The sequence below is a fragment of the Anas acuta genome, chromosome 5 (genome assembly GCF_963932015.1).
Source record: "Anas acuta chromosome 5, bAnaAcu1.1, whole genome shotgun sequence".
Taxonomy (NCBI): domain Eukaryota; kingdom Metazoa; phylum Chordata; class Aves; order Anseriformes; family Anatidae; genus Anas; species Anas acuta.
In genome coordinates this window covers 1216159-1240429 of record NC_088983.1, presented here as the reverse complement: position 1 = coordinate 1240429, position 24271 = coordinate 1216159, and the positions used below count along the sequence as shown (strand labels likewise).

The 24271-nt window shown below is 50.7% G+C and overlaps 2 protein-coding genes across 6 annotated transcripts in view; one reads left to right on the top strand and one right to left on the bottom strand.

The window, feature by feature from the left end:
* TOGARAM1 (TOG array regulator of axonemal microtubules 1) overlaps positions 1 to 10724 on the bottom strand; it is a 37731-nt gene extending 27007 nt beyond the window's left edge. For 2 of the 3 annotated variants that reach the window (XM_068682190.1, XM_068682191.1), the window contains exons 1-2: positions 9996 to 10724; positions 1104 to 1260 (exon numbers count right to left, since the gene is read on the bottom strand). In XM_068682190.1, coding sequence (XP_068538291.1) covers positions 1104 to 1260; positions 9996 to 10640 — 802 coding nt within the window. In that variant the 5' untranslated portion in view covers positions 10641 to 10724. The remainder of the gene's footprint in view (positions 1 to 1103; positions 1261 to 9995) is intronic. The other variant, XM_068682189.1, reaches the window with a different exon arrangement.
* Positions 10725 to 10840: 116 nt separating this feature from the next.
* KLHL28 (kelch like family member 28) lies at positions 10841 to 24057 on the top strand. Of its 3 annotated transcripts, XM_068682202.1 has the most exons (6): positions 10841 to 11082; positions 12186 to 12234; positions 12528 to 13426; positions 15703 to 16146; positions 19301 to 19509; positions 20108 to 24057. In XM_068682202.1, the coding sequence occupies exons 3-6, from the start codon at positions 12528 to 12530 to the stop codon at positions 20269 to 20271; spliced, it is 1716 nt and encodes a 571-aa protein (XP_068538303.1). In that variant the 5' UTR covers positions 10841 to 11082; positions 12186 to 12234; the 3' UTR covers positions 20272 to 24057. The 3 variants fall into 3 exon arrangements, with proteins under 3 accessions (XP_068538303.1, XP_068538302.1, XP_068538304.1); XM_068682201.1 differs by lacking the exon at positions 12186 to 12234 and having other exon boundaries at positions 10843 to 11082; XM_068682203.1 differs by lacking the exons at positions 10841 to 11082; positions 12186 to 12234 and adding an exon at positions 11138 to 11462.
* The last annotated feature ends 214 nt before the right edge of the window (positions 24058 to 24271 follow it).

Here is a 24271-nt window from a genome sequence, read left to right as displayed (position 1 = left end):
ATACCTTAAACCCCCAAAACACAGTGAATTTCTTTAGTGTGATACCACCCCTTGCAGAACACGTGAGTGAACTTTGCATTCCACACACGTCAGCGCTCCTCAAACAACGCTGGGCATATAACCTACTGCCAAGGGAAGGGAATAAATCAGGTCTGGTCTTGCCCAGCCTCTTCATATGCCTTCAGCTATCAAAATACAAATCACTGCTAAGCATGAATTAAGTGTAGCACTACACCTACAATCTTCTACAGAGCTGTGTTTCAATACCATGACACTTTACATCCTTTAAAACCACCTTCAAAGCTCACTCCTCAGACAGCTCTCTACCTTAGCTGTTTACACAATCAAAAACAAAACAAAACAATAACAACAGAAAAGTAAATCTATGTTAGATATGAACTGCTCAGGTCTTCTGAAGAGCCTACCACACACACAAGTATGACCTTCTGAACATGTTGTCTGGTTTGTGGTTTGGTGTTTAATATCCTGCACTCACTGTCAACTGATTCTTGATCAGTGCTACTCTAGCCAACAGTGCATTCTTGATGAAAAGTTGGTAAAATTCTCTGTCTCTGTGATTTCTTCTTTATCTGTGATTCAAATTGTATTTTACAGTGTGAAAAAAAAAACAAAAACAGACTGAATTACTGTGTTGCTGACGTAAATGACACTTTTTCCTCATTTCACAAGAGCAGCGGGAAGCTCTCTGTTCCAGGGATCTCCCAAGCCCTCTTGTTCAGCACGTCTGGTCACAAAACCACACTACTGCTGTCTGGTCTCACTGTGAAATAACGCAGTGCCACCTGCAAAAGAGGCTGGCCCATGAACTCTGCCGGAGGCACCTACCCTAGCACTCTGTGCACAGCAGGCCTGCTGTCAGGGGCAGGTTCTTCATGAGCACGAGCAGGGCTTCTGCAGCTTGCTGCAGCTGGAGGCAGAGCCCTGTGCCTGCTACTCAATTCTTCAGAGTAAATGAAAATAAATAACGAACCCACTAACCGGCAGATGATTAACCATATCATGAAGCTATAAATTTGTGCTCAGGTTCTTACAGATCCGTTTTGTAAGTGGCAGACCAAGCATGCATCTCTGTCAGTACTTACCGGCACAAACAGAAGAATGCTCAGAGTTAAAATCTACGCTATTCTGAAACAAATTCCTCGGCGGCCTTTTTCTACTAAAAAATAACTCCTCACTGCCTGGCGTTCCTTGAGAGGGCCTCAGCTTTGGAGAATGAAGGAAGTCACCGGATGGAGGGAACTGCAGGAGAAAGAAAAATAAAGAAACAAAGCTGTGTGAACAGGTGTCCGGCTCTGCCCTCCACAGACAGAACTGCTCCCACCGCCCCCCAGCCGAGCCCCCCGCTCGCTCTGCCTGTGCTGGGGGCTGTGGCCCCACCAGGGGCTGAACCGAGAGCCCCCGGGCAGAAGGGGCCTCGGGTGCCTGCCTGGCCCCACTGCCCCGTACACGTGTGCCGAAGGCCACCCCAATGCCCTGTGCCCACCTTGGGCAGCCCCAGTGTTCAGGCTGGGCACCCCGAGGCCAAACACACGGCTCTGGAGCCTCAGCTGCTGGCTAAATGTGGCTTGAGGCCCCGTTTCAGAGCCAAAGCAGGTCAGTGACACACATAGCTCAGACAGCAGAAGACTTTCTGAGCTACAGCTGTGTACACTGCCCTGCACCTGAATACTGCAAGCTGGAACCAGCTGGAAGCGTCCACCCAGACCTGCTGGATTTACAAAAATAAGAATATACAAAAAATGTATGATACGCACACAGGAACAATGACAGCATAATAAAATGGAAAATAAAATGGAAAAAAAAAAAAGAGTGAGAAATAATCACCTAAATCCAAAATGTTACCTAAGTTTAAAAAAAAAGTGCCCAATTCCGTCTTCACACATTAAACAGCCCCACCTAACCCTTTATTAAAAGATAAAAATATAAGATGCGAAGCCTCTCACTGTCACAGAACCAAACACGAAGCTTTGTTGCAGCATGGCCAAGCCAACAGCTCAAAAATTCAGGCCACTCACAAAGCCTGGCAGAACTGTTTATAAAACTCCGAAGTTGGCCTTGAGCCCAGGGCCCAGCCATACGAACCACCAGGGCTCCTCTGCTAACACAAGGCGGCTCATTTTTAAATGCAAAGCATTGGGATGAACATTTTCTTTCCCCAGTACTTGAAGTGTTTGAAAGCCTTTAGTCAGCTTCCAGCTCTCACTCCAATACAGGTTGACACTTCACACTCAAGAAAAAAAGGGGAAAAAAAGAGTTAACAAATATAAAGTTTCTGGTTTACTTTAAGCTATGTAACTTTTTAAATAGGCAAGGGCTGTCTGAGCTGTGCAAGAAGCACGCTGCAGGTTCAGTCTGAAGGCTGCACTGAGTGGTATCAGGACTCTGCAATCAGAACCAGTTATAGTTAAAGGAAAACTGAGTAATGTACTTAGGAAAGGAAAGATCAAGCTTTGAAGGCTTCTTGTTCTCTGCTTTAATTATTAAAATCGGTAATTAAAATCATCTCCGGGCTATATTAACTCCGTTCTCCCCTTTCGCAGCCAAGGCTCCAGAGGTCAGACCAGAAATCTGAACCAAAAGGAAATATTTATCCAGGATCAGCCAGCACAGCGTCACGGAAAGCCTGACGCCCCGCTCAATATTCCCTCTGTGCGAGCGGAGACGCTGCAGTCTGACACGGACGTGATGCATTCACTTAAAAAAAAAAAAAAAAAAAGTGTTCTTTTTAGAATTTACTGAAGGTCTCAGTTCACCCTAAAGATGGTTTCTGAGACTGGGGACTCAACACAAGATCTCTCCCTAGGAAGCTGTGACTGCCGACCAGCCCCTGAACGCTCGGCTGAGTGAAATGGCTCCGTCAGCTCCGCAGCAGCCAGCTGTTCCAATTTCAGCTTAAAAATTAATTTAATAATGTGTTTAATATTGCCATGGGGTTTCACAAAAGCATGGCAAAGTAAAACAGGGCCAGGCACAGCACTTGAGGAGTCAGGGTGATGACACGAGCAGAGTGGCTGTGAGCGTGCTCTAAATGTTTTTACATAATTACAGCATTTGCTGTGTCACACAATATCCTAAAAATAGATTTTTTATGGAGATGGAACATAGACAAAAATCTCTGAATTTCAACAAAATCACATAAAAGCCAAAAGAAATCAATTCTCCACCCACTACCGATGAGACTCCTCTTGAAAACAGGACTCCACAACCCAAACTTTTAGGTTACTTTTTCTAATTCTGCTCCCTCTCGTAGTGCCTCCTCCCTTACAAACAGAAAAAGTAACTCACACACGGTACCTGTTAGCAGTGAATAAATAAGCAAAGCAGCAATTTGGCTGTATTTCCAGCCTGCTCTTTAAATCCCCGACCAGCTCACAAAGCCCAGCTGTTCATCTCCGTGCTGGCTGCCAAGGCGCACGGCCACAGGGACACCACTCCCCAGCTCAAGCAGCGGCGCTGTTCCTGGGAGGTCTTTGTGGTTAAAAAATAGGCAAAAATCCGGTGTTGGTGACAAAACGGCATGCCCTGACCTATTGTAATGCACTGCTCCGCATGCACTGCAGGGCCATCGGCACAGCGACTCGGTGTCTCTGGTCCCTTGCTTGGCAGCCCCACCGAAACGCTCAGAAGCTGAAAACTTTTGATCTCACCGCCCTCCCTCAAACACGGTGCTCACACAGGCCTGAGCGTTCCAGTTGGGTTTCTGAGGTTGGACTCGCACGTGAAATGCTGAGGGAAATAAAAGCTCAGCTGGAAGCTCGCAGTGAGGGAAGGCTCCAGCAGCTGAGACACAGAAGGGGTTGGCCTGGGCCCTGCTTGCAATGGGAGAGCACAGCAGGATCCCAGCCGGAGGGACGAGCCTCAGTCAGACCTCGACCAGAAACGCGAACAGGAACCAAGTCCTGATGGCTGGACGCACACCAAGGGCAATCACAGCAAGAGGATGCACTAACAGGAGCACGAGTGTACAGCAGTGCTTCTCCAAAACGCTCCCCCAGCCCCCAGAAAAACCACGGCTCACCTCCCAGAGGCTGACACCTCCGGCAAAACCCCACGTGGACAGCCAAACCCTGCAGCTACACGAGAAGAGCTCACGGATGGTTCACACCATGGCGTAAAACCTCAGCAAAGTGTTCAGATGCTGTTGGTGCCGCACCCAAGGGCACTGCTGTCAGCTGCGGGTGCAGTGACCCACAGCAGATATTTTTTTAGGAATCTTACATATTATTTAGATATATTATTGAGATAGCAGGTAGCTTTTACAGGGAAAAACTGCAAGGGAGCTTTTCTCCTGTGGTAATTCCGCATTACACGCAGCACACTCAGTCTGCAGGGCAAGCAGGAGCAGGCAGCGACCAGACACTGCCGAGGACCCCGCAGCACAGCGTTCGCTCCCTTGGGGCAGCAAGTGTCATTCCTGCTGTCAGCAGGGCTGTCACTTTTAGTTTATAAATAGCACTTTGTACCTTAATCCTAAAGACTGTTTCTGTTCTGATAATTTGCTTAAACTGGAATTATAAAAGATTCGAGTTTAAAAGGGAATAGAGGGCTTGCCAACGCCACCCAGACCTCACGTGTGTGACCTCCCAGGAATGGCATGAGGAGCTGGGAAACGCTCTGTGAATGTATCACGTTTGGTTACAGCGGGTTCATTTCAATTTCTTAAAGCCAGCACCCAGAAGCCCAGTTAGTAGATCATGTTGAGTCCCACAGAAAACAACCTGAACGTTTCCCTCAGAGTAGGCTCTGGCTTGCCGCAGCCTGGAATTGTTTACAGCTCCCGGAGACCATGGAATTGCAGCAGACATAATGCATCGGCGTCTCCAGAGAGAGAACGTTCACTTGGACAGACCCAGAGACCGTTACCCACGGGATTTACAGATCACATCCATCCTCCCGAGCCTGGCTCTGCCTGTTCGCAATTCGAAATGAACAGGACCCTTCTGAAGTAAAAAGGAAACAATCCATGGGGCTAGGCTCTTTGTTACCGCCCTGTTTTGCCAAACATTTCCCATCTCTAGCAAACAAAAAGTGCTCCACTGCTGCTGTCACAGGGCTCCTGGAGGTGTATGCTGCAGAAGCTAAAATCAGAGATGCTAAAAACAAAACCAAAACAGATAGAGCTTTATTGATTTAGCTGGAACCAGAGAGGCTTCAGCCTGCTGACGTGAGCTGTGTGGTGCCAGCAGTGAGCTCTGCCCAACGTGAGCACCAGGAGCTCAGGGGCCGCCCAAAATCTGGGCTGAGAAGCGGGTAGAGTTGTAGGGCCCGGTTTGGGCCACAGCTGTGACAGATGTGTGCAGCTGCCAGGAATGAGAAACAGAAACACAGGTAATTATGCTTCAATTGATGAACGTGGGTTTTGCTCTCGGAGAGAAAGGAAAACAAAAAGCTGGGGTTGCAGGAGCAGCGATTCGGCTGTCAGCCTGACATCCAACACACGAAGCACCAAGGCACGCAGCCAGGCTGTGCAGCCACAGGGCAGCAGCTGTCACGGCACAGGGCTCACAGACTGAACAGACTGGTACAAACGCTTTATTCAATGCCCTTTTTACCAGCGGGGTGGCGTGTCCCCCGGCAGCGTCACCTTCTGTAAGTGTGTCCCACGGCCAGGCACCGAGCAGCACAGCTCCCAGCAGGGCTCCCAGGAAGGCCCCATGGCACTGAGCTATCACATTTTGCTGTGCTGTTCTGCCGCAGGCCAGGAGCAGGCTCACCTCTCACCGCCCAGCGCAGAACCAGGGCATTCCCCGAAGCTGAGGCAGCTGAAGCATCTGTGGCTCTTGAGCTGCTCACTACCAGGCTCATAATGCTGCACAGACCTGCAGCCTCGTGCAAATTCATCAGAGAGAAGCCCTGCTCAAGCACCTCTGGTGTTAAATAACCCCTGCCAGCTCATGGTGCCTCAGCTGGCGATCCCGACAGGCCGTGTCACTGCGCTCACACCTCAGCCCCGCACAGTACAGACCCGTGCAGCAGAGCTGCAAGCCCTGAGGGGCTGTGTGGGCAGCACACCGCGGTCAGACTGGCCGTGTGAATCCTTCTAGCATCACTGACCCCCGAAGTTCACAGCGGGCATGAAACAAATACACTGCCAGAGCACTTCCGAGGTTGCCGGGCAGTGTTTCACCCATCGAGCCAGTTAACATCACCCACGGAAGCCGTGTGTAGACAGCAGCAGAGGCAGTGTGCTTTATCTACCTCACATTCCCAGTACACATTAACCTACACATTTAACTCCCTATCTTATCTGATCAGCAAAGTCTAGACGTGGCCTTGGACAATCACAGAGTCACCTGACTTTAAAAATACAAGTAGAAAAAGAGCTTTAAAGATTAAGCTAGTTTCATGCATTCTTTCAGCCACAGAATGACTCCAAAAGTTAATTTTTAAACAAATTCATCTCAAAGGAATGTCCGAATTAATAATTAATTTTTTTTTTACATTTACTTGAACAAGTACACACATTTTATGCATGACATACCATGCTAAAAGCAGGCAGTAACAAAGAGACACGGGGCTGCCTTTCTATCTCTTCGCTCATTAAATGCCCTGGGGTAAAGGACTTTATTTATACAGCTTTTGCAATCTCTCTCAGTTAATGAGGAAAATCTTCAAGTACAGGAAACACCGTCCAAGTTCTCTGGTCCCAGTGTGCTTAGGGGAAAGCACAGCCCACCTATTTGTACGCAGACACATGCCGTGGGATAAACGTCATTTTGTGGCACGGGCGTACATAAACAAGCACTGTCAAGAAGCCAGCAAATACTGCAGGAAAATATCAGAAAGCCAGATAAGGTGATGGTCCCCTGCCCTGGAGAGTTTCATAATCCATTCAGACAGATTAACAGCAGGGTAAGATTGGTAAATGATTGGGATGCGAAGAAGGGGAAACAAAGCCGTCAACCTGCAGTGATCAGAGAAGTATCGCAGTGCTTACACCACGGTGTTCTTTAAGCTCCCATTAGAGGAAATGCAGATTGAGCCACTCAGTAAGATTTAGGACGTGAAAAAGTTTTGAAAAGAGTTCGTGTCATATTAAATTACGTCCTTGGCCACCAAGACGGTCCCTCCAGATTCTCCAGATTGCACTTTCTTCATTCACAATGGGGCTGCTTAAGCAATTACTGTGTAGGTAACTACAGTGAATCCCCACTCTGTTTTTCTCCCTTACACATGATGAAGAACAGCATCTGGTTAACCTCCTCATCAAGCCTCCCTCACAGAACTCTTCAGCAAACAAGGCCGCTCACTTCTTCAACGCAGAGGGGAAGATGCAGCAGCTACATCAAATCACGCCTGTCCCTTTCACCAGCACATCCCTGCAGCCAGCGCTTCCCTGCACAGCTGTCCAGGTACGAGGCAATCCTAGCAGCTGACAATCTGAGCGCCGCCAGGATTTCTGAGAGGCAGTGGGTGCTGCCAGCACCCGCTAAACACCTGGTGCTGGAGAGAGAGCTGCACGACAGGTGAAGGGATTTACATCCATGAGCTGCATGATGGTTAACACAGCCCCCGCAGTCCTGGTACAGGACTGTACAGAGAGGCAAAGCCACCCCTTGAGCCACGTTCCACTCACATTTGTCTCAGTATGTCTTGAAAGAGCTTTGCAGGTGGGCAGCTGTTAATCCGCTGCAAAGTTTTTAACATCACAGCTCGCACAAGCCCATTGAAGGGTAACTGCCAAACTGTAAGCCTGCCAGCACGGCGCTCCTCTAACTGCCTGCTGGGGAAGAAGCAGTTTGCATTTTCACATGGACTGAACCAAATCTTTCAATTTTTCCACTGAATGAGAACATTAGCTGCGGCACTGCATCGCTTTCCAGACCTGCAGGAACAACACTCCTGACGTTTTGGCACCAGGTGAATCACCACCTCGAGAGCACTCTGGTAAGGCCACCGGCATTTCGGCAGCACCTTCCTTTATGCACAAGTGAAAAGTGGCAACTTCCAAATGCTATCAGACATGACATCAAACGTTATTCTCGTCAGTACTTACCTGCAGGCAAGCACAAAGCTACGTGCAGAGGAGTTACACCTCAGTGTAAAAGGAATTCTGGATAACTGGAGGGTTCTGGTTATTCAGGCGTCTTTCAAGTGAGTGCCAGAGCAGCACTAACGTGTTTCCTCTGGCAGAGGGCAACAGATGAAGTCTTCAAATTCTGACACCTCACAGCTATCGATCTGCCTTCTACCAACTTAAATATGTGAGAAAACAACATAAAATGGAAGTGAGAGGCAAACAGAACAAGTCAGAAAGCAGAGGGAAGAGACAAGAACAAACAGCATCTGTAAGAGGCACGGGATGTCTTCGAAAAAGCCGCTAGATGCAAACCCACCTCACTAAAAAGGAATAAACACAGCACATGATAAACAGAATTTGCTCCCTGCAGAAGAACTTTTGTGTCCTCCTACTACGTGGCAGCAGTGAAAGCAAAGTGAGAATCGGTAATCTCATGGTTTAAGGCCCCCACACGCAGCAGAGGAAAACAGGCTGGGGCCAGCAACCTGCACAGTTCACCAGCAGTTCCTTCGTTTGAGTTTAGAAGGATGTGGTCACCAGAGAAAGGCTGAAACCGATTCAGGTCTAACTCTGCAAAACAAGCTGGCACCACGTCAAGTTCTACATCTAGTCATAAGGATGGACAAGGCGAGATATTCGGCACTGCACACAAGGATGGAAGAATAAAGATGATCCCAACAGGAAGGCGTAAACTTTACACTGAGGTATTTGCATGATGCTACACAACTGTACAAAGTTTTCCAAGGAGGAAAGAAAAGAAACGCCGGCTCCCTGCAGCGGGACTGGTTTCCACCCCAGTAGTACGAGGTGGGGTTTACGTCCATGAAGACCCCACTACAGCTACAAACATTCACAGGGTCTAAGTGCTCCTGCAGCAGCGTTGAGGCTGTCACCCCACAGACAGCCCACCTCGCTGTCCCTGGCCTGAAGCCTCAAACACGCAGCTACTTCCCCGCTCAAACTCGAGCCCACACCGTTCCTAACGACTTCACGTATGCAACAAAACTCAAACCAAACATTAATCGCCTTCTCTCCCTCCCTTCCTCCCTCCAGGGGTGAAATGTTGGGCAGTCCACCCAGTTCACATGGATAAACACAAGCACATGTGCAAAAAGATTTAAAAAAAGGTCAGACCTGTTCCCCAGGAGCCTCCCGGCCCTGTGAGCTGCTACCAGGGGAGGTGCTGCCTGGCGGCCTTGCCTTTGGTACCGGTGTACCCCAGGAAATGCACAAACTCCTTCCAGGTTGTCACAGTGCAATGCTGTCAGCTCACATCCCGGCGCTGTGAGGCTTCAGGAAAGCCTGCCCTTCACGCAGGAACACTGTTTGTCACTGCTCGTGATCTCAGCCATGACAGCAGCAAGTTACTAAGCAACTGAGAATTAAATTCTGAATATGTAAACATGGCAGCGAGGAAATCTACTCGAGCCAACTTCCAATTTTCTTTAAAGAGCCTCTTGCTCAGTGACGGAGTTTGAGTAATTCTAGAGTAACTCCTTCGCTGCAGACCAAGTGATGCTGAGTTAAACCCGTGCAGCTAAAGGAAACCGCACCCGCCCCAGCTCTTATGTGCGGGGATATGGAAACCAGATGTCACAGAGCAGAACCATGCCCAACTGGAAGGGGCTTAACAATTTCTCAACGGTTCCTTCCAGGTGTGGATGCCAACAGGGTCAGTGTTAAAACCAAAACTTGGGCCAGTCAGGATCACTGTTTCTGTCTCACCGAGGTTTTTCCTAGCTGAATCAGCCTGAGAGCTGCACGCACACCTGGCAGACCACGAGCTGTACCAGAGGTACACTGCCAAGCTGCACCAGCTTCGGTCACAGTCCGGCTAAATTAGCAGGATCAGCCCTAGCTCAGAAATACGCCAGTCAGTGCACCTTTGAGAACTGTCAAACCCTCCTGCGGACACCCCTGAGAGCGGAGCTGCCCGGGGGCTGTCGGTACGCACCTGCTGCACGCCCTTTGCGGAGGGCATCGTGCCTCCCGAGCCGCCCTCCTTGCCCGCAGCGTGCTGGCTCTCCCACGGCAGCTTGTTCTTCCCTTTGCTGGCGCTCAGCACCCTCCTCGGGCTCCCTCCCCGCTCAGCGGCGGGGCGGGCGGCCCGCAGGGTGTCCGTGTGGCGATTCCCGCAGCAGCTGTGCGCGCTCCGAGCCCTGCTGCCCGCCAGCAGCCGGCCCGTGTCGGTCCCCGCGCTGTGCCCGGCCGGGGGCAGGGGCAGGGGCCGGGGCAGGGGCAGGGCCAGGCCGCGCTCCCCGCAGCCCCGCTCCTCCAGCCCGGGCCCTGCCCCCCCGCCCAGCCGCGCCTCCAGCTCCTCCCCGGGCCGTCCGAGCAGCGCCGCGGTGCCGGCTCCCGGCTCCCCCGGCCGCTCCCCGCTGCCGCCGCGCCTCAGGGGCCGTTCCCTCAGCAGCAGCCCCAGCAGGGGCCGGGGCCCGGCGGCCCGCAGCAGCCCCAGCAGGAGGCGGCGCCGCTCCCGCCTCAGCGCCCGGCCCAGCGCCGCCGGCTCGGCCGCCGCCAGCAGCCGCTGCAGCTCCTGCAGGGCCCGAGCCCGCCCCAGCCCGGAGCCGTCACCCGCGGGCCCTGGCGGCCGCTGCATGGCGCGGGCGGGCGGCGGCGGCCATGGGGGAGCGGCGGGGGGGGAGCCCCCGGCAACGCCCCGCCCGCCCGCCGCCGTCGCCAGGGGCTGCTGAGGGGACGCGCATGCGCGGAGCCGACCATGGTGCTGCGGGGGGGGCGAGTACACACACACACATAGACACAGCACACACACACAGGGAGCGCTTCTTCGTCCTCACCGCTGCGGACATGGCGGGGAGATGGGCCTCAGTTCGAAGTAACGGACACGTCGCGGTGGCAACCGGGACCGGGACCGGGATCAGGAACCGGTCTCCCCCCCCCGCCATGCCACGGGTGGTGCCGCCCGGGCGCGGGGCGCTGTGGGAGCTCCCCTCCACAGGGCTGGCGGCGCGCGGAAGTGACGTAGCGGGGCCGAGCCGCGACGGGGCGCCAGAGGCCGCGGGCACCCGCAGCGCCCGCAGGTAACGGGGGGGGGGGCGGGGACGGGGCTGGCACCGGGGGGTCCCGGGGGGGTCCCGGGGGCTCGGCTCAGCCCCGGCGCTGCCCCGGGCCCGCGGTGTTGCCGCCTCAGTGCGGGGGAGCCGTGAGCTGAGCCCGAGCGCAGAGCGCGGCCCCGGCTGCAGGGCGGCTCTGGGCACGGCCTGAGGCGGCGCCGTGCGGGGAACGCCGGTACCGGGACGGCGCCTCTCGGAGACACAGCCCCGAGGCTGCCCCTCAGGTGTGCGTCTGGTTCCTGCAGCGCGGGGCTGGGGCTGCAGGAGGCTCTCAGCGGGGCCAGGATCTCCCCTCCCAGAGGAGCCCTCACTCCTTTGGGTGGTGGCAGCCGCTTCTGTGCCTCCAGGTGAAGCGCTTTGCAAGGGGGCTCGGTGCAAACGAGGTGGCGTTTAAGGAGCTGTAAAAACACTAAACTTCTTAACAGTGAGATAAAGGAAGCGAGATCTGGCTGTGCAGTCAGCATGAAACCAGCTGCTGCGCTCAGGGGTGGTGGCAGGGCTCCCCACCACACAGCAGCTCTGCCCCCCGAGGTGCCGGCACCCCACACACCCCCCCGCCGTGGGGCAGCGCGCTGTAGGAGGCGCTGAGCAGGACCTGAGGCGCTGCTGCAGCTGCTGGGGGCGAACTCATTTCTGGGAGAAGTGCTGGGCTGAGGGTGGCAACGTGTGCCCCTCTTCTGCCCCTACAAACACCGCGCAGCTCGGAGGGGAGGTGGTGGTACCAGGGCACCCACCCTGCCCTCTGCGGGCACCACTGGGCAGCTCTTGTCTTGACAGAAGCCACCCGTGGGGGGAGGCAAGGATCCCGCTTCTCTGCGCTCCTCTCCAGAGTGCAGTAACCTCTGTCCCTCCCCTCCTGCAGCCCGTGGGCTCAGAGCGAGGCACCTGCTAGGGGAAGGGGAAGGGGACAATGGGGAACAGTGGCTGGGAGGGAGGCAGGGCCTGGCTGTGCCACAGCAGCACGGCGTGGGGCTCGAGGAGGAGCACAGCCAGGTTCACAAGTGGGGAAACTTTGCCTCAGATAAGCCTGCTCTTTATTTGTCTCTGCTTTTCTTGCGGTCTCTGCACAGTTCTCTTGAGTAGCCGATGTAGAACTCTGGCAGGCACTCTGTGCGCCAGGTAGTACACGTTTTGTTCCAGATGGGGGAAAAAAGTTTGTGTATTTTGCAGTAAGAGATAAATATAGTATCCGCTATGAATAAACATGTGATTGCCTTGGATTTAAAGCCTATAAAAAAGCGTAGAGCATAAGGACTTGAGAAATAAATTGGAGAGCAATATACTAATTTAGATAAAGCATAGAAGGAAAAATATTATTTAAATGTTATGTGCAGCATGTCTAAGTACCATGAGTAATGAAAGTGCTGAAAGCGAAACCCTGAGTAATGCTGTAAAAATCCTGTTTGTCACAGATGGACCAGTCGTCTCCAACCTACATGCTTGCCAACTTAACCCACTTGCATTCTGAGCAGCTTCTGCAAGGCTTGAACCTCCTTCGCCAGCATCACGAGCTGTGTGACATTATCCTTCGAGTCGGCGATGTCAAGATCCATGCCCACAAAGTGGTGCTCGCCAGCATCAGCCCGTATTTCAAAGCCATGTTCACGGGGAACCTCTCCGAGAAGGAGAATTCAGAGGTAGAGTTCCAGTGCATCGACGAGGCAGCCCTGCAGGCCATCGTGGAGTACGCCTACACGGGAACCGTCTTCATCTCCCAGGACACCGTGGAGTCACTCCTTCCAGCCGCAAACCTCCTCCAAATCAAGCTGGTGGTGAAGGAGTGCTGCGCCTTCCTCGAGAGCCAGCTCGACCCCGGCAACTGCATCGGGATTTCCCGGTTCGCAGAGACCTACGGCTGCCACGACCTCTACCTGGCTGCCAACAAGTACATCTGTCAGAACTTCGAAGAAGTTTGTCAGACTGAAGAATTCCTTGAGCTTTCGCATTCTGAACTGGACGAAATCGTTTCCAATGACTGCTTGAACGTTGTGACGGAGGAGACGGTTTTTTATGCACTGGAGTCCTGGATCAAGTACGACGTTCAGGAGCGGCAGAAGTACCTGGCGCAGCTGCTGCACTGCGTCCGCCTGCCGCTGCTCAGCGTCAAGTTCCTGACGCGGCTGTACGAAGCCAACCACCTCATCCGCGACGACCACACCTGCAAGCACCTGCTGAACGAGGCCCTCAAGTACCACTTCATGCCCGAGCACAGGCTCTCCCACCAGACCATGCTGATGACGCGGCCCCGCTGTGCTCCCAAAGTCCTCTGTGCCGTGGGAGGGAAGGCCGGGCTCTTTGCCTGCCTGGAGAGGTAAGGAAGGGTAAAGCTGCCGCAGAGCCTGAGCGTTGTGCTGCTCACACATGTTTGTCATCTCCCTGGTCAGGATTAAGGCGCACTGGAGGGCTGTAGTTTGCAGGGCTGTGGTCACTGCTTGCCTTATGGGAACTCAAGGAGGTTTTTCTTGAACAAGGACAAGTGATGACTTTAACACACTTCTTGATTTTGTGAGTAGTCTGCAGAGGTAGGGGGTGTGGTCAGTGCTGACAGGTAGAAAATCTCACCTTTTTCATTCTGGTGGTTGAGAATTTCATAGTAAGCGTGCCTGTTTTCAGTTTGTATGCTACTTCTAACTCGAAAGCCCTTGGAAGTAAAACAGACTCAATCATAAAAAAAGCTAAGAAGTAACTCTTAGCAACGTTAAGTTCCTGGTCATAATGCAATCCTGTTTTTAGTCTCTGCTGAGCGAATATCTGTGTTTGTGCTAGCAGAAAAGGTAAGTGCTCATCTTTGCTCTTCATCCGCTTCTCAAAATGAGCATCCCCTTCAGTTCGCCGCTTTGTTGCACTGCTGAAGCTGATCACGTGGGCGGAAGGAAGGTAACAGATGAAAGCAGCTTTCTTGCTTAGGCTTTCTTGTAGTGTTGTATTCCTGGAATGCGTTCAGAAATGGTGAACTGCGAGGGGTCCCGCACTTGTGCACATGCTCACACACACAGTGCTCCGATGCTCAAGGCAGAGAACGCTTGCTGCATTAAGGCAGCCTCCTGGGGCTGGGCTGGGGCCCAATGCTGGGCTGGCACTGTACTTGAGGTGCTCTCTGGGACGGCTTTGTGCCTGGACATCTGTATGTGCACACTTAAAAATGTGGGAAAGCGTCTCTGGGGTTTTCCTCCTGCGTTCTAATACTTTAGAAACACTGTCTAAGTTACGTAAAGTTCATTTCTCTGGTCAGTGGGGGTCAATAGCAAACTGGCCGTTGGGACTGGGAATTGTTAGGTGTATATTTTTAAGAACTAAGGGGTGGGCTGACTGTTTAATAACAAATTGTTTGAGTGAATAAAGTCGGTCCTCTGCTATTCCTCAGCTGTTTCTTGCACAGGTTCTTAAATGGTGGTGTCAATATTACGTGCTGATGTGGACTGGAATACTTTGTTGGTCTGGTTTTAACAAAAGTGCTCCTTCCTATTGTTAACCACGTGTTAATGCATACAAAAATTTCTCTTTAATTTATGTATTACTTGTATTGGTCTCTCCGACTGATGCTTCAGCTCATGCTTCAGGTTGCAGTTGTTCTTGACGTACAGAAAAAAAGTCACAGACTGGCTAAAAATAGTTCCTAATAATTTAGGACCCTGAGCTTCCCACAGCTAAAATCGGGAGTGGGAAAGTGTAATTCCACTACCCTGATTTTGATTTTCATTTGTACTTGCAAGAAGGCTGATTTTTTTGCTCACGGTTGGCCACTGCTTCATGATAAGGGTACTAAATGCACTGTAAGTAGTTCTGTTCTTTTTTAACGGGGCCACTGCTTTCAAAAGCCAGCCTGGTTTTGTTCGGTCCCTGCTTCTGGGTTCTTAGTCAGTGGTTTTCACTTCTCCAGTGGCTTTATTTTCCTGTGTGTTGTTAAAGATTTTGGTAGATGGGCTAGATTCTGTCTGTGCTAGCCCAGAGCCACTGTATTTTAGAACTGAGTCTAATCATCGGAAAGTGGAAACACACAGGATTTTGATAACAGATATTTCTGCACGTGTAAGAAGTGTATTTACCGATCTTAAAACTTTCTAAATGTGTTTGTGATCAGACATGATTATCCCTCTCTTGTTCTCCTTTTCTGTCTCCCTTCTCTGTGTCTGCACGGAGTTGCTGGGTGTTTCTTGTTTCCAGTTTATCCCCTATAACCCTTTTGTTTGTATTTTTAGCTTGCCCTCCCCACAGCCTGTCTCCAAAAGCCGCTGGGGCATCAGCACTCCATTGTCTTCCCTCACGTTGTCTGTGCTGCTGGCATGCCTTCTCAGTCCACTTGTTCTGTACTTTCAAAATTCACCTTCTCAGGTCTTGCGCTTGGTGCCGTGGCTACCCACCACTTGGCTGCGCAGCATTCACTCAGCAAGGCCCTCGGTTTTTGCTCTCTAGAGCAGTGATCAGCATTTGATTCAGCTTACATTCAGGCTGTTGGAAGAAACGGCAAACTTTGGATGAGAAATACGGAGCACACACTTCAGACTGCCTTCCTTGTTGCTTATTTGCACATAACAGAGCTTCATGGAGTTAGGTTTGCTCATGCAATCTTTCTTCTTTCTATTTCAGTGTTGAAATGTACTTTCCCCAGAATGACTCCTGGATAGGCCTGGCACCTCTCAGCATTCCCCGCTACGAGTTTGGAATTTGTGTCCTAGACCAGAAGATCTACGTTGTAGGAGGGATCGCCACCCACGTGTGTCAAGGCATCAGCTATCGGAAGCACGAGAACTCGGTGGAGTGCTGGGACCCCGACACGAACACTTGGACATCCCTGGAGAGGATGTTTGAGAGCCGCAGCACTCTGGGAGTGGTCGTCCTGGCGGGAGAGCTCTATGCCCTCGGGGGCTACGACGGGCAGTCCTACCTGCGGACTGTGGAGAAATACATTCCCAAGGTGAAGGAGTGGCAGCTCGTGGCCCCCATGAACAAGACGCGGAGCTGCTTCGCTGCGGCTGTCCTGGATGGGATGATATACGCCATCGGGGGCTATGGGCCTGCCCACATGAACAGGTACGTGCCTCTCACGTGTAGCCTGATGCTGTAAGCTGGTAAGCAGCAGCAGCCACTCTTTAAGCACGTGTTCAGCAGCCAGCTAGAACTATTCTGAGAGAAATCAGCGTGAGTCCACAGCGGGCCTCATTAAGCCTCCTGTAGCACCAGCCTGGTAACTCAGCTGGGAAATCTCTGCTGAAGTGTATCCGTGTGCCCCAGCTCAGCGCTGTAACTACTCAGGAATCCCTGAGAAGGGCGAATTACGAGGCAGGAGTTGTAGGTGCGTGCTGCTGGGCAGGCAGAGCCAGCTCCTGAGCGTGTGGGTGCCCCAGCTGGGCAGCGCAGCAGACCCGGGGGTGCTGTGCTTGTGCCTTTGTGCCCTCAGGGGCAGCTCGGGGGCTGCTGTGTGACAGCACCGTGCTGCTGCTTGCCAGCACCTCGGCCTCCATCCAGCACCGCAGCACACGGGCTGTTGCCCCTCACATCGGAAGCGCTGCGTAGAAACGGGTGGGATTTTCTGCATGCTTGGTGTCCCCTGTATTCACAGGGACGCTTCCTGGTGCCGGCGTGTTCTTTAATCAGCCTGTTCCACGTTGCTTTGTATGGGTAGGCCGGGGTATTCAGTTATGCCAAGTGACTGGTACTCTTCGTTACAAACGGGAACAGATCAGCCATATGCTCCTCCGGGAAGCAAACGGGCACACTGCGGGCCTGGAGAGCTGAACAAAGAGCAAAAATGAAAATCTTGTTGTAAGGCTGGATTATTCAATAGGATAGGATAACAATGTTGCACTAATCTTTAATTGCACTCATTCTTCATATTTTATATCCTTTATGTAAACAGCTTGGAAATCAAAGAATTGCTTCCAGAATGGTAAAGTCTAGCCAAACAGTTTTCACTTGGAAAATGAAAAGTGTTGTAAATTACTGAAATGCACAGTGTCAACAGGTTAAATTGTTCGGTACAATTGTGGCAAGATCTTAAGCAGCTTAGTATGTCTTGGTTCTGGTTTCTTGTATCACTGACTGGCTGGGGCTGGAGGCAGCTCCGGGTGCCTCTGGCTGAGCCCCATGGCCAGGTGGCTGCTGGAGATGTCCCCGAGGAGCCCCCAGCCCCTCCAGGCAGCCTGTGCCAGGGCTCTGGCACCTGGATACAGCTCATATTTTAAATTACAGGCTGTAATAGCAGTTTAAATACTCAGTAGAGAAGGAAACTGGTGTTTTTACCCTGCTGGGCAGCTAAACTCCACCACAAGCGCACTCTCAGTTCCCTACACCCCCCCCCAGAAGAGAGGGAGAAGAAAGTATGCTGGAAAGACAAAGGCTCACGGGCTGAGATACGGCTAGTTCAATTAAAGAGAAAAGAAGGAAGAGAAGGCAGGGGGAACAAGCAAAGGCTGTGCAGAAGCAGAGAAGAGAAAAACTGATTATTCTCTTCTTCCCATCACCGAGTGATGCTCAGCCACGTGTTGGGAAGCAGGGTGCGTGCAGTGGTTGTTCAGGAGGCCAGGTGTTAGTGAGAGCCTCCTGCCTCAGCTCTCACTGCTGGGCACCACGCCACAGGGTACGTTTCATCCCTCGGGGTGGTTCAGGTCCCCCTGGCTGTGTCCCCTGCCCAGCCCTGGGGGCTCGCAGAGCCTTGCTGCCGTGCCAGCACCACCGGGGGAGAGCTGGGACACCGGGGGCACGTGGGGGCTGCTGCAGGGAGGGTGAGCCCCATCCCAGCCACAGCCTGCACAGAAACCATCTCAAAAACATTTTCTGTTGACTCGGGATTTCTTCACATGGAAGATGACCTGGAGCAAGCTGCCCCTTAGGCGTGTGCCCTCCTGGTGCTGTGCAGAGCTATGGATGTGCTAGCAAGGGTAAACAGAGTCAGCAGCAGCAAGGAGCAGGTGTGCCAGGAGTTCCCGTGGGACCTCCGGGGTGTGATGCTCGAAGGAAGGTAATCAAGCCCTTGCTCAGGACAGGGCTTCCCAAAAGATGAATGCCCAGTGTGTACGCAGGCCTGTGAAGGTGAGCTCAGCAGCCTCCTTCGGGAAATGCAGAACTGAGCAGTGGGGTAACGGGAAAGGTCTGGGTCGGGTTGGTGCCTTCAGAGGGGAAGGTTCCTTCCAGCACTAGGGTTCTGCAGTAGCCTTGCTCTGTGCTGCATCTTCTCTCCCTCAGTTAAAAAAAGGAACTGCCAAGAGCTCCTGCAGAGTTATTAAATTAATGGATATTTCATTAATTGCCTCTTTACATGTAATTTACTGTTTATTCAATAATTTTGTTTTTATCGACTGTTCAGTGATGCAAGTAATGTGGCGTGCTGCACAGTCTCAAGGCTCACACAAGCTCTAGCGTTGGAAGAAAGCTGGTTGCTGTGTAACTGAGCGCCTTTTCTTCTTCTCTTTAGCACTTCTGACTTTCTGTTCTCCCCTTTTCCACCTCCGTTGTCCCACTGAAGCTGCGCCATGGGCAGGGGATAGCTATGGGCAGGGAGCGCTCAGTGACTGACCCGTACAGCTGCAGCGATGAACAAAGCGATGCCCATAGCTTCCGTTTTATCCCGAAGGTCCCTTCTGTCCTTGGTGTTTGAGCAGCAGCCTCTTTACTGCTTTTGCTGAGGGATTTGCTCTCCACATTTTTTTCCTGTTACTTTCCAGGCGTGCCTCAAGGAAGGGTTTGATGTGTTGTGATAGCCAAACATACGCTTCAGATCTGCGTTCTGTTCGGTTTCCATGAGTTTCCTTGTACATGGCAGCAGTCCTCTTCTGAAAGAGCTTTCTGTTCTGAGCCCAGTGTTGAAAAATCTTTCTTTCTTTCAATTTGTAACCTGAAGGTGCATGGTTGGGGTGTGACAACATGGGAGGAGTGGCTGAGCTGCAGTTGCTGGGTCAGGATGTTGAAGTGATTTTTGGCACCACTTTCTGGGGAGTCTCCAGCTGCACGAGCTCCGTTGTGGAGGCACTCGAGGTGTTACCGCCGGGTTCAGTGTTTTACCTGCTAGCCTCGGGCAGTACAAGGTGACAGAGCTGCAAGTTTTTCTGCCAGCTCAAGCACTTTTTCTGTGTGTTACATTGTTCTGGTCTGTAACAGTAGTGGGTGAATCTGACAGATGTACATTTCTCGTGCAGTAAAACTGATGTCACTGAAGTCCAAGCCTCACAAGTTGTTTTTGTATCCGCAGCATGGAGCGCTACGACCCAAGTAAGAACTCCTGGGAAACGGTCGCCTCGATGGCTGATAAGCGAATAAACTTTGGTGTCGGTGTCATGCTGGGCTTCATCTTCGTGGTGGGCGGGCACAACGGGGTGTCTCACCTCTCGAGCATCGAGCGATACGATCCGCACCAGAACCAGTGGACGGTGTGCCGGCCCATGAAGGAGCCCAGGACAGGTAGGGGCACGCGGCGCTCAGCAGGTAGCGGGGTGCCCCTGGGGGTGAGCTTCTGGGTGACCTGGGAGAAGCTGCAGGAAGTTAGGGTTGCAGAGACTTGTCTGCAGAGCCTTGTTCTTCATCTTCGGGTTGGGCCAAAGGTCACGCCATCAGTTCTGTGAAAGAATAAGTATTTAGTAGTAAAACATAATGTAAGCATGAAGTCCAGTCTCCTTTTGTTAACACTGAGCTGTACCAGGAGCATCGTGAAATGTTTCTGCTCTGTCCTCTTTTTTCCATTGAGTGAATTTCAGCAGTCCTGTGGCTGCTGTTTTATTGTCTCTGCTTTGATGTTGAGACTCAATAGAGCATCTTCTCCGCTGCCTGCCTGAGGAGTACTGCTTTGCCTTCTGGAAAGGCTGTGAGAAGAGTCGGAAGGGAGGTTAACATCTGAGCACAGAGGGGCTCTTCATTTTCTTTAGAGACAGCCCAAAGAATGAGAGGCTGGGAGAACTTGGCTGCTGTGCCTTGAGAAGAGGTGGCAGGGGGGTTCAGTCAGGAACAAAAATGCCATTCCCTTATGCACCCGACGGTCACCTTACTCTTTTTTTTCCAATAGGAGTTGGCGCCGCCGTGATCGACAACTACCTGTACGTAGTGGGAGGTCATTCGGGGTCGTCCTACCTGAACACTGTGCAGAAGTACGACCCCATCTCGGACACCTGGCTGGACTCCGCGGGCATGATGTATTGTCGGTGCAATTTCGGGTTGACTGCACTTTGATGGGGAGCGGGACTTCACACGGACCTGAGGCAAAGGTGGAACTTGATCTGCTTGAAAATAAACCCTGCTGCTGGAGACAGTGCGCTGCGTTTTCAGAAGCTGGAAAATGGGAGGAATGTGGTGAAGTTGCGATTGAAACGAGGAATGATTTGTTTTATTCCGGTTTTTGGCCTCTGTTACTCCAGTGACGCGGGCAGAAGGAACTGAAAGCTTATAGCCAGCTGGGTTTAGATAGCGTCTTGTTGATGGCAGTGAATTTTAGAGAGTGTACTGTACATGCCTAGGATATGGTTAGAAAACTTACTGTATATCTAACCCTTTCACTTTCTAGAGCTTTTCTCTCTTCCTCCTGCCTACTGAGAAACATGAAGTTTACTGTGCTTGGAGTGAGAGGCGTGTGAGTGTGGTGTGTGACTGGGTGTTTGCTGATAGCTGTCTGGTTGTGTCTTCATATTAAGAAAATGCCAGTGCTTCATAATTTTTTAATGAACAGTAACTAAAGGGCTGCCTTGTTTCTGTATCTCAAGGTTTATAAATAATAAATGCCATAGTATGTTGCCTGTACACTCTCCTCTGTTACCCATGTACTGATAGGAGGGCTGGGATGATAAATTAGAAACTACTTAAATTTAGAAGGCAAATTTATATTGCCTCTTCCCAAAATGTTGGGATCTGATAAAGAAATCTTTCGTTTTCAAACTTTCCCTTTTTTGTGGATAAATGAGTACTGAATTCAGCAACTTAATCTTGCTGATCTGCTGTGTGTTTTCAATTGTTATGCAAGGAAAAATTGCGGCAGTAATGCATCGGAAAATGTCACAGCAGCATTGACAGCATGATGTAAAGTAACTGCTCAGAAACGGATCTGTCCCATCCTTCTCCAAAGTGCACCTGCACCCGTGTCCATGCTCCGTGTAACTTCCTTTTCTAACAGAATGTATGATTGCTTTCTCAGCGTGTTCAGATATAAAAATGGTGCTAAATGTAGGACTTAACGGTAAGGCTGTTATTCACCGTAGTGCAGTATGCATAAAGCATGCTCATTTCGATTCTCCTAGTGTTTTTGTTTATTTGCTTGATCCATTTGTGCCTATGAAATCTGTCAAGAATAACACAGTGTACTGAACGAGCTCTACATTTGTTATTTTTTTTTCAGAAGATCTCTGTGTATTGTTCCTGTTCTCCCAAATGCACAGCTATGGAAGGAACAGTGAGATCCCCCCTCGGGTTCTTCGGCCTTGCCTTTCCCGCAGGTTGCAGTGGGGTGGCACAGGGCATGGTTACTCGCCCTGAGCACGTGTCCGTGTGGTGGGGCTTCCCAGGGGGGTTCCTGAGGTTACCCAGAGCCTCCAGAAGTGATAACTTTGTGATAGCCCTAACCTTTGTGAAAGCGTGGGTGGGTCAATAGGAAGTGATGCTGTGGGTTATTACCATTATTTAAAGGACTGAGTAAAGATTAATTTTAGCTAATTTAGCATGTTTTAGTTTGTCTTCTGATTTTAACTAGGAATCATAATTATCTTAAGTTTTTGTTTTGATGTCTTTGTGTGTATGCCAGACCTGGTACTTAAGAAATTGTTTGCCTTGAGTTCCTTCTTTGCCCTTGTTTTAACGTGTTAAATTAATGTTTGTTTCCCCTTGTTTTCCAAGCCCGTATAGTATTATTTTTGAAGGTGCAATAATATTTGAAATAGTTGCTTTAAAAGCCATTTCTTTATAAGTATGCTAAGTGGACGTTTTCTGAGTATACCTAATTTATTTTTAAGTTCCTGCGAAGCTAATTGTAGCCGGTCAGATAGCAGTGTTCTTTGTTCTTCCATAAGCTGACGTTCAGACCTTACACAGCTGAGGAGACGAGGGCGTTTCCCCACAGAACATTACTCACGGATAACAGGTGTTTGCACAAATGAGAAAATCCTGCACGTGGTCTTCAAGTTTGGTGGCGTTAAGCAGGACTTCAAAAGCAAATAAAATGAACAGCTTCAGAGTTTTCAATGCAGTTTGCCTGACCCACTGAGGATTCTAGCCGCATAGCAATAATAGCGTGATGTAATTATTGCAGTGAATCTCCTCGTAGGACACAAGGAACTGCACTGTCTGTTGCATGTCGCGGGGGTGAGGAGGCAGGGGAGCGGTTTGGGGGTTGGTGGTTGATGGAAATGTTTCTGCCTGCAGAGATTGCCTCTTCCTTTCTGTCAGGTAAATGCAGAAGCTGAATGTTTACGTGTGCTGTTTTACTCCTCACTGACAGTGTCACAGATGCCATTGCTTACCATATTTTCCAATATACACCAAAAGATAAAGATAAATTAAGTATGGAAATTCTCTTTAATGTTAAAAGTCAGGCATAAGCCCTGAAGTGCTGTGAGGCTTCCCACTGGTACGTGCTGTGCCAGTAGAGTCGGACTGCAGCATGATGCCATGAACGAAGATGTCCATGCGTCTTCGGCAGTGTTGGTCAGGGAGGTTTCCAGTCAGCAGGAAGTGGTGCAAGATGGAGAAATTATTTTGACATCATCAGAACAAAAGCAGCAGGGTGATGTTACTGGCTGTTCACTGTTTACGTGCCCATCTTTCATTTTGGGAAATCGGAACGCTTCCTGACAAAATGGTTTGTTAGGTTTACCCAGGCAGTAGCAATATGAAGTTAGGTCACAGCGACTGGCCCTGAGCTGTGCAATGGGCTTCTGCTAAATTCTAACACAGCAGGCAGAAACAACTTTTGTTCTTACGCAGCCTTGGGATTAAGCATGGGAAGAATACCCGGTGAAATACACTGCTGTTATTAGGCGAGCTGTTTAGCTAGAAATGGATCGAACAGTGTATGAAAGTAGGGGTAGCATCAGTTCAAGCCATGCCATCTTCCTTTTCTGTTCTGGGTGCTTGTTGTCCTGTTCACTGAAGTGCTTGGTTATGGGAAGATCAGACACAACTTGTTCAAATCTGCATCTCCAGTACAGTACTCTTATTGCAATGTCTGTCTTGCAGTTTAAAAACTAAGGACCTTCAAATAAGATGTCATACAACTACAAATTATCATCCAGTTCTATTTCTTAATCACTCAAAACGATCTGTAAAGCACTTTAAAACAGGCATGAGTTTGTGTGTGCACATAGTTCCTGAATTTCTGCTTTCTTAATTCAGACAGCCATCCGAAGCTTCCTGACTGCTTGGCCCAGTAGGCTCCCCTCCCAGGAACGCTGTTCTTTCAGGAAGCCTGGCTGGAATCTTCTGAAGGGGCAGCTTTGTCCAAACACATTGCAGACGGTTAACTCTTACTGGGAGGCAGCGTGTTACTTTTGTGAAGTCACCATCTGTAAGTCCCCATTCATTGTATGAAACAATGCAAAATGTCCAAGCTTGCCTTAAATTCTTGATATTTAACTGAAACGCAAAGAACTGGATGATAATTCCTATTTTTTTGCCTTATGCGCTGTGCTGTATTTTAAACCCAAGGATAAGTATAATTTTTAGCAGGATTTAATAATTGTACAGAGAATACCAAATTGTACTCGGACTTACCGGAGTGCTTTGGTCGGGAGTACACCCTGATGTACGTAGTCTCGTGTATGTGGAGTGTTTTTATGTGCACACCTTTTTTAGCAGCGATGTTCTGGGTTTGTTACTGTTTACACAGGTGGTATTTGAGTTCTACAGGGAAATGTGTGACTTGCATCCTTGTTCCTCACTGGTGTTGCTATCGTGACAATGCTCTGTAACTGTTGTAACTACTTCATTGAATGTGAAACGATTTAGTAAATAAACCTGGAGAAAAGCTTGCTTTTACACTTTTTGTTGGGGGCATTACGGATGCATTGCAGCTTTTATCCTTTCTGATGTGGTCTCTTTGAGCAGCGAGGACACCTGGGCATAAGGGGCAGCAGCTCCCCAGGGGCTGGCGCCCTGCGGGCTGGGCTCTGGGCTGCTGGGGCCCGGCCCCTGGCTGGCAGAAACTCTGGGAAGAGGGTTTTAGGGTGGGCCTTGCTGCTTCCCATCTGTC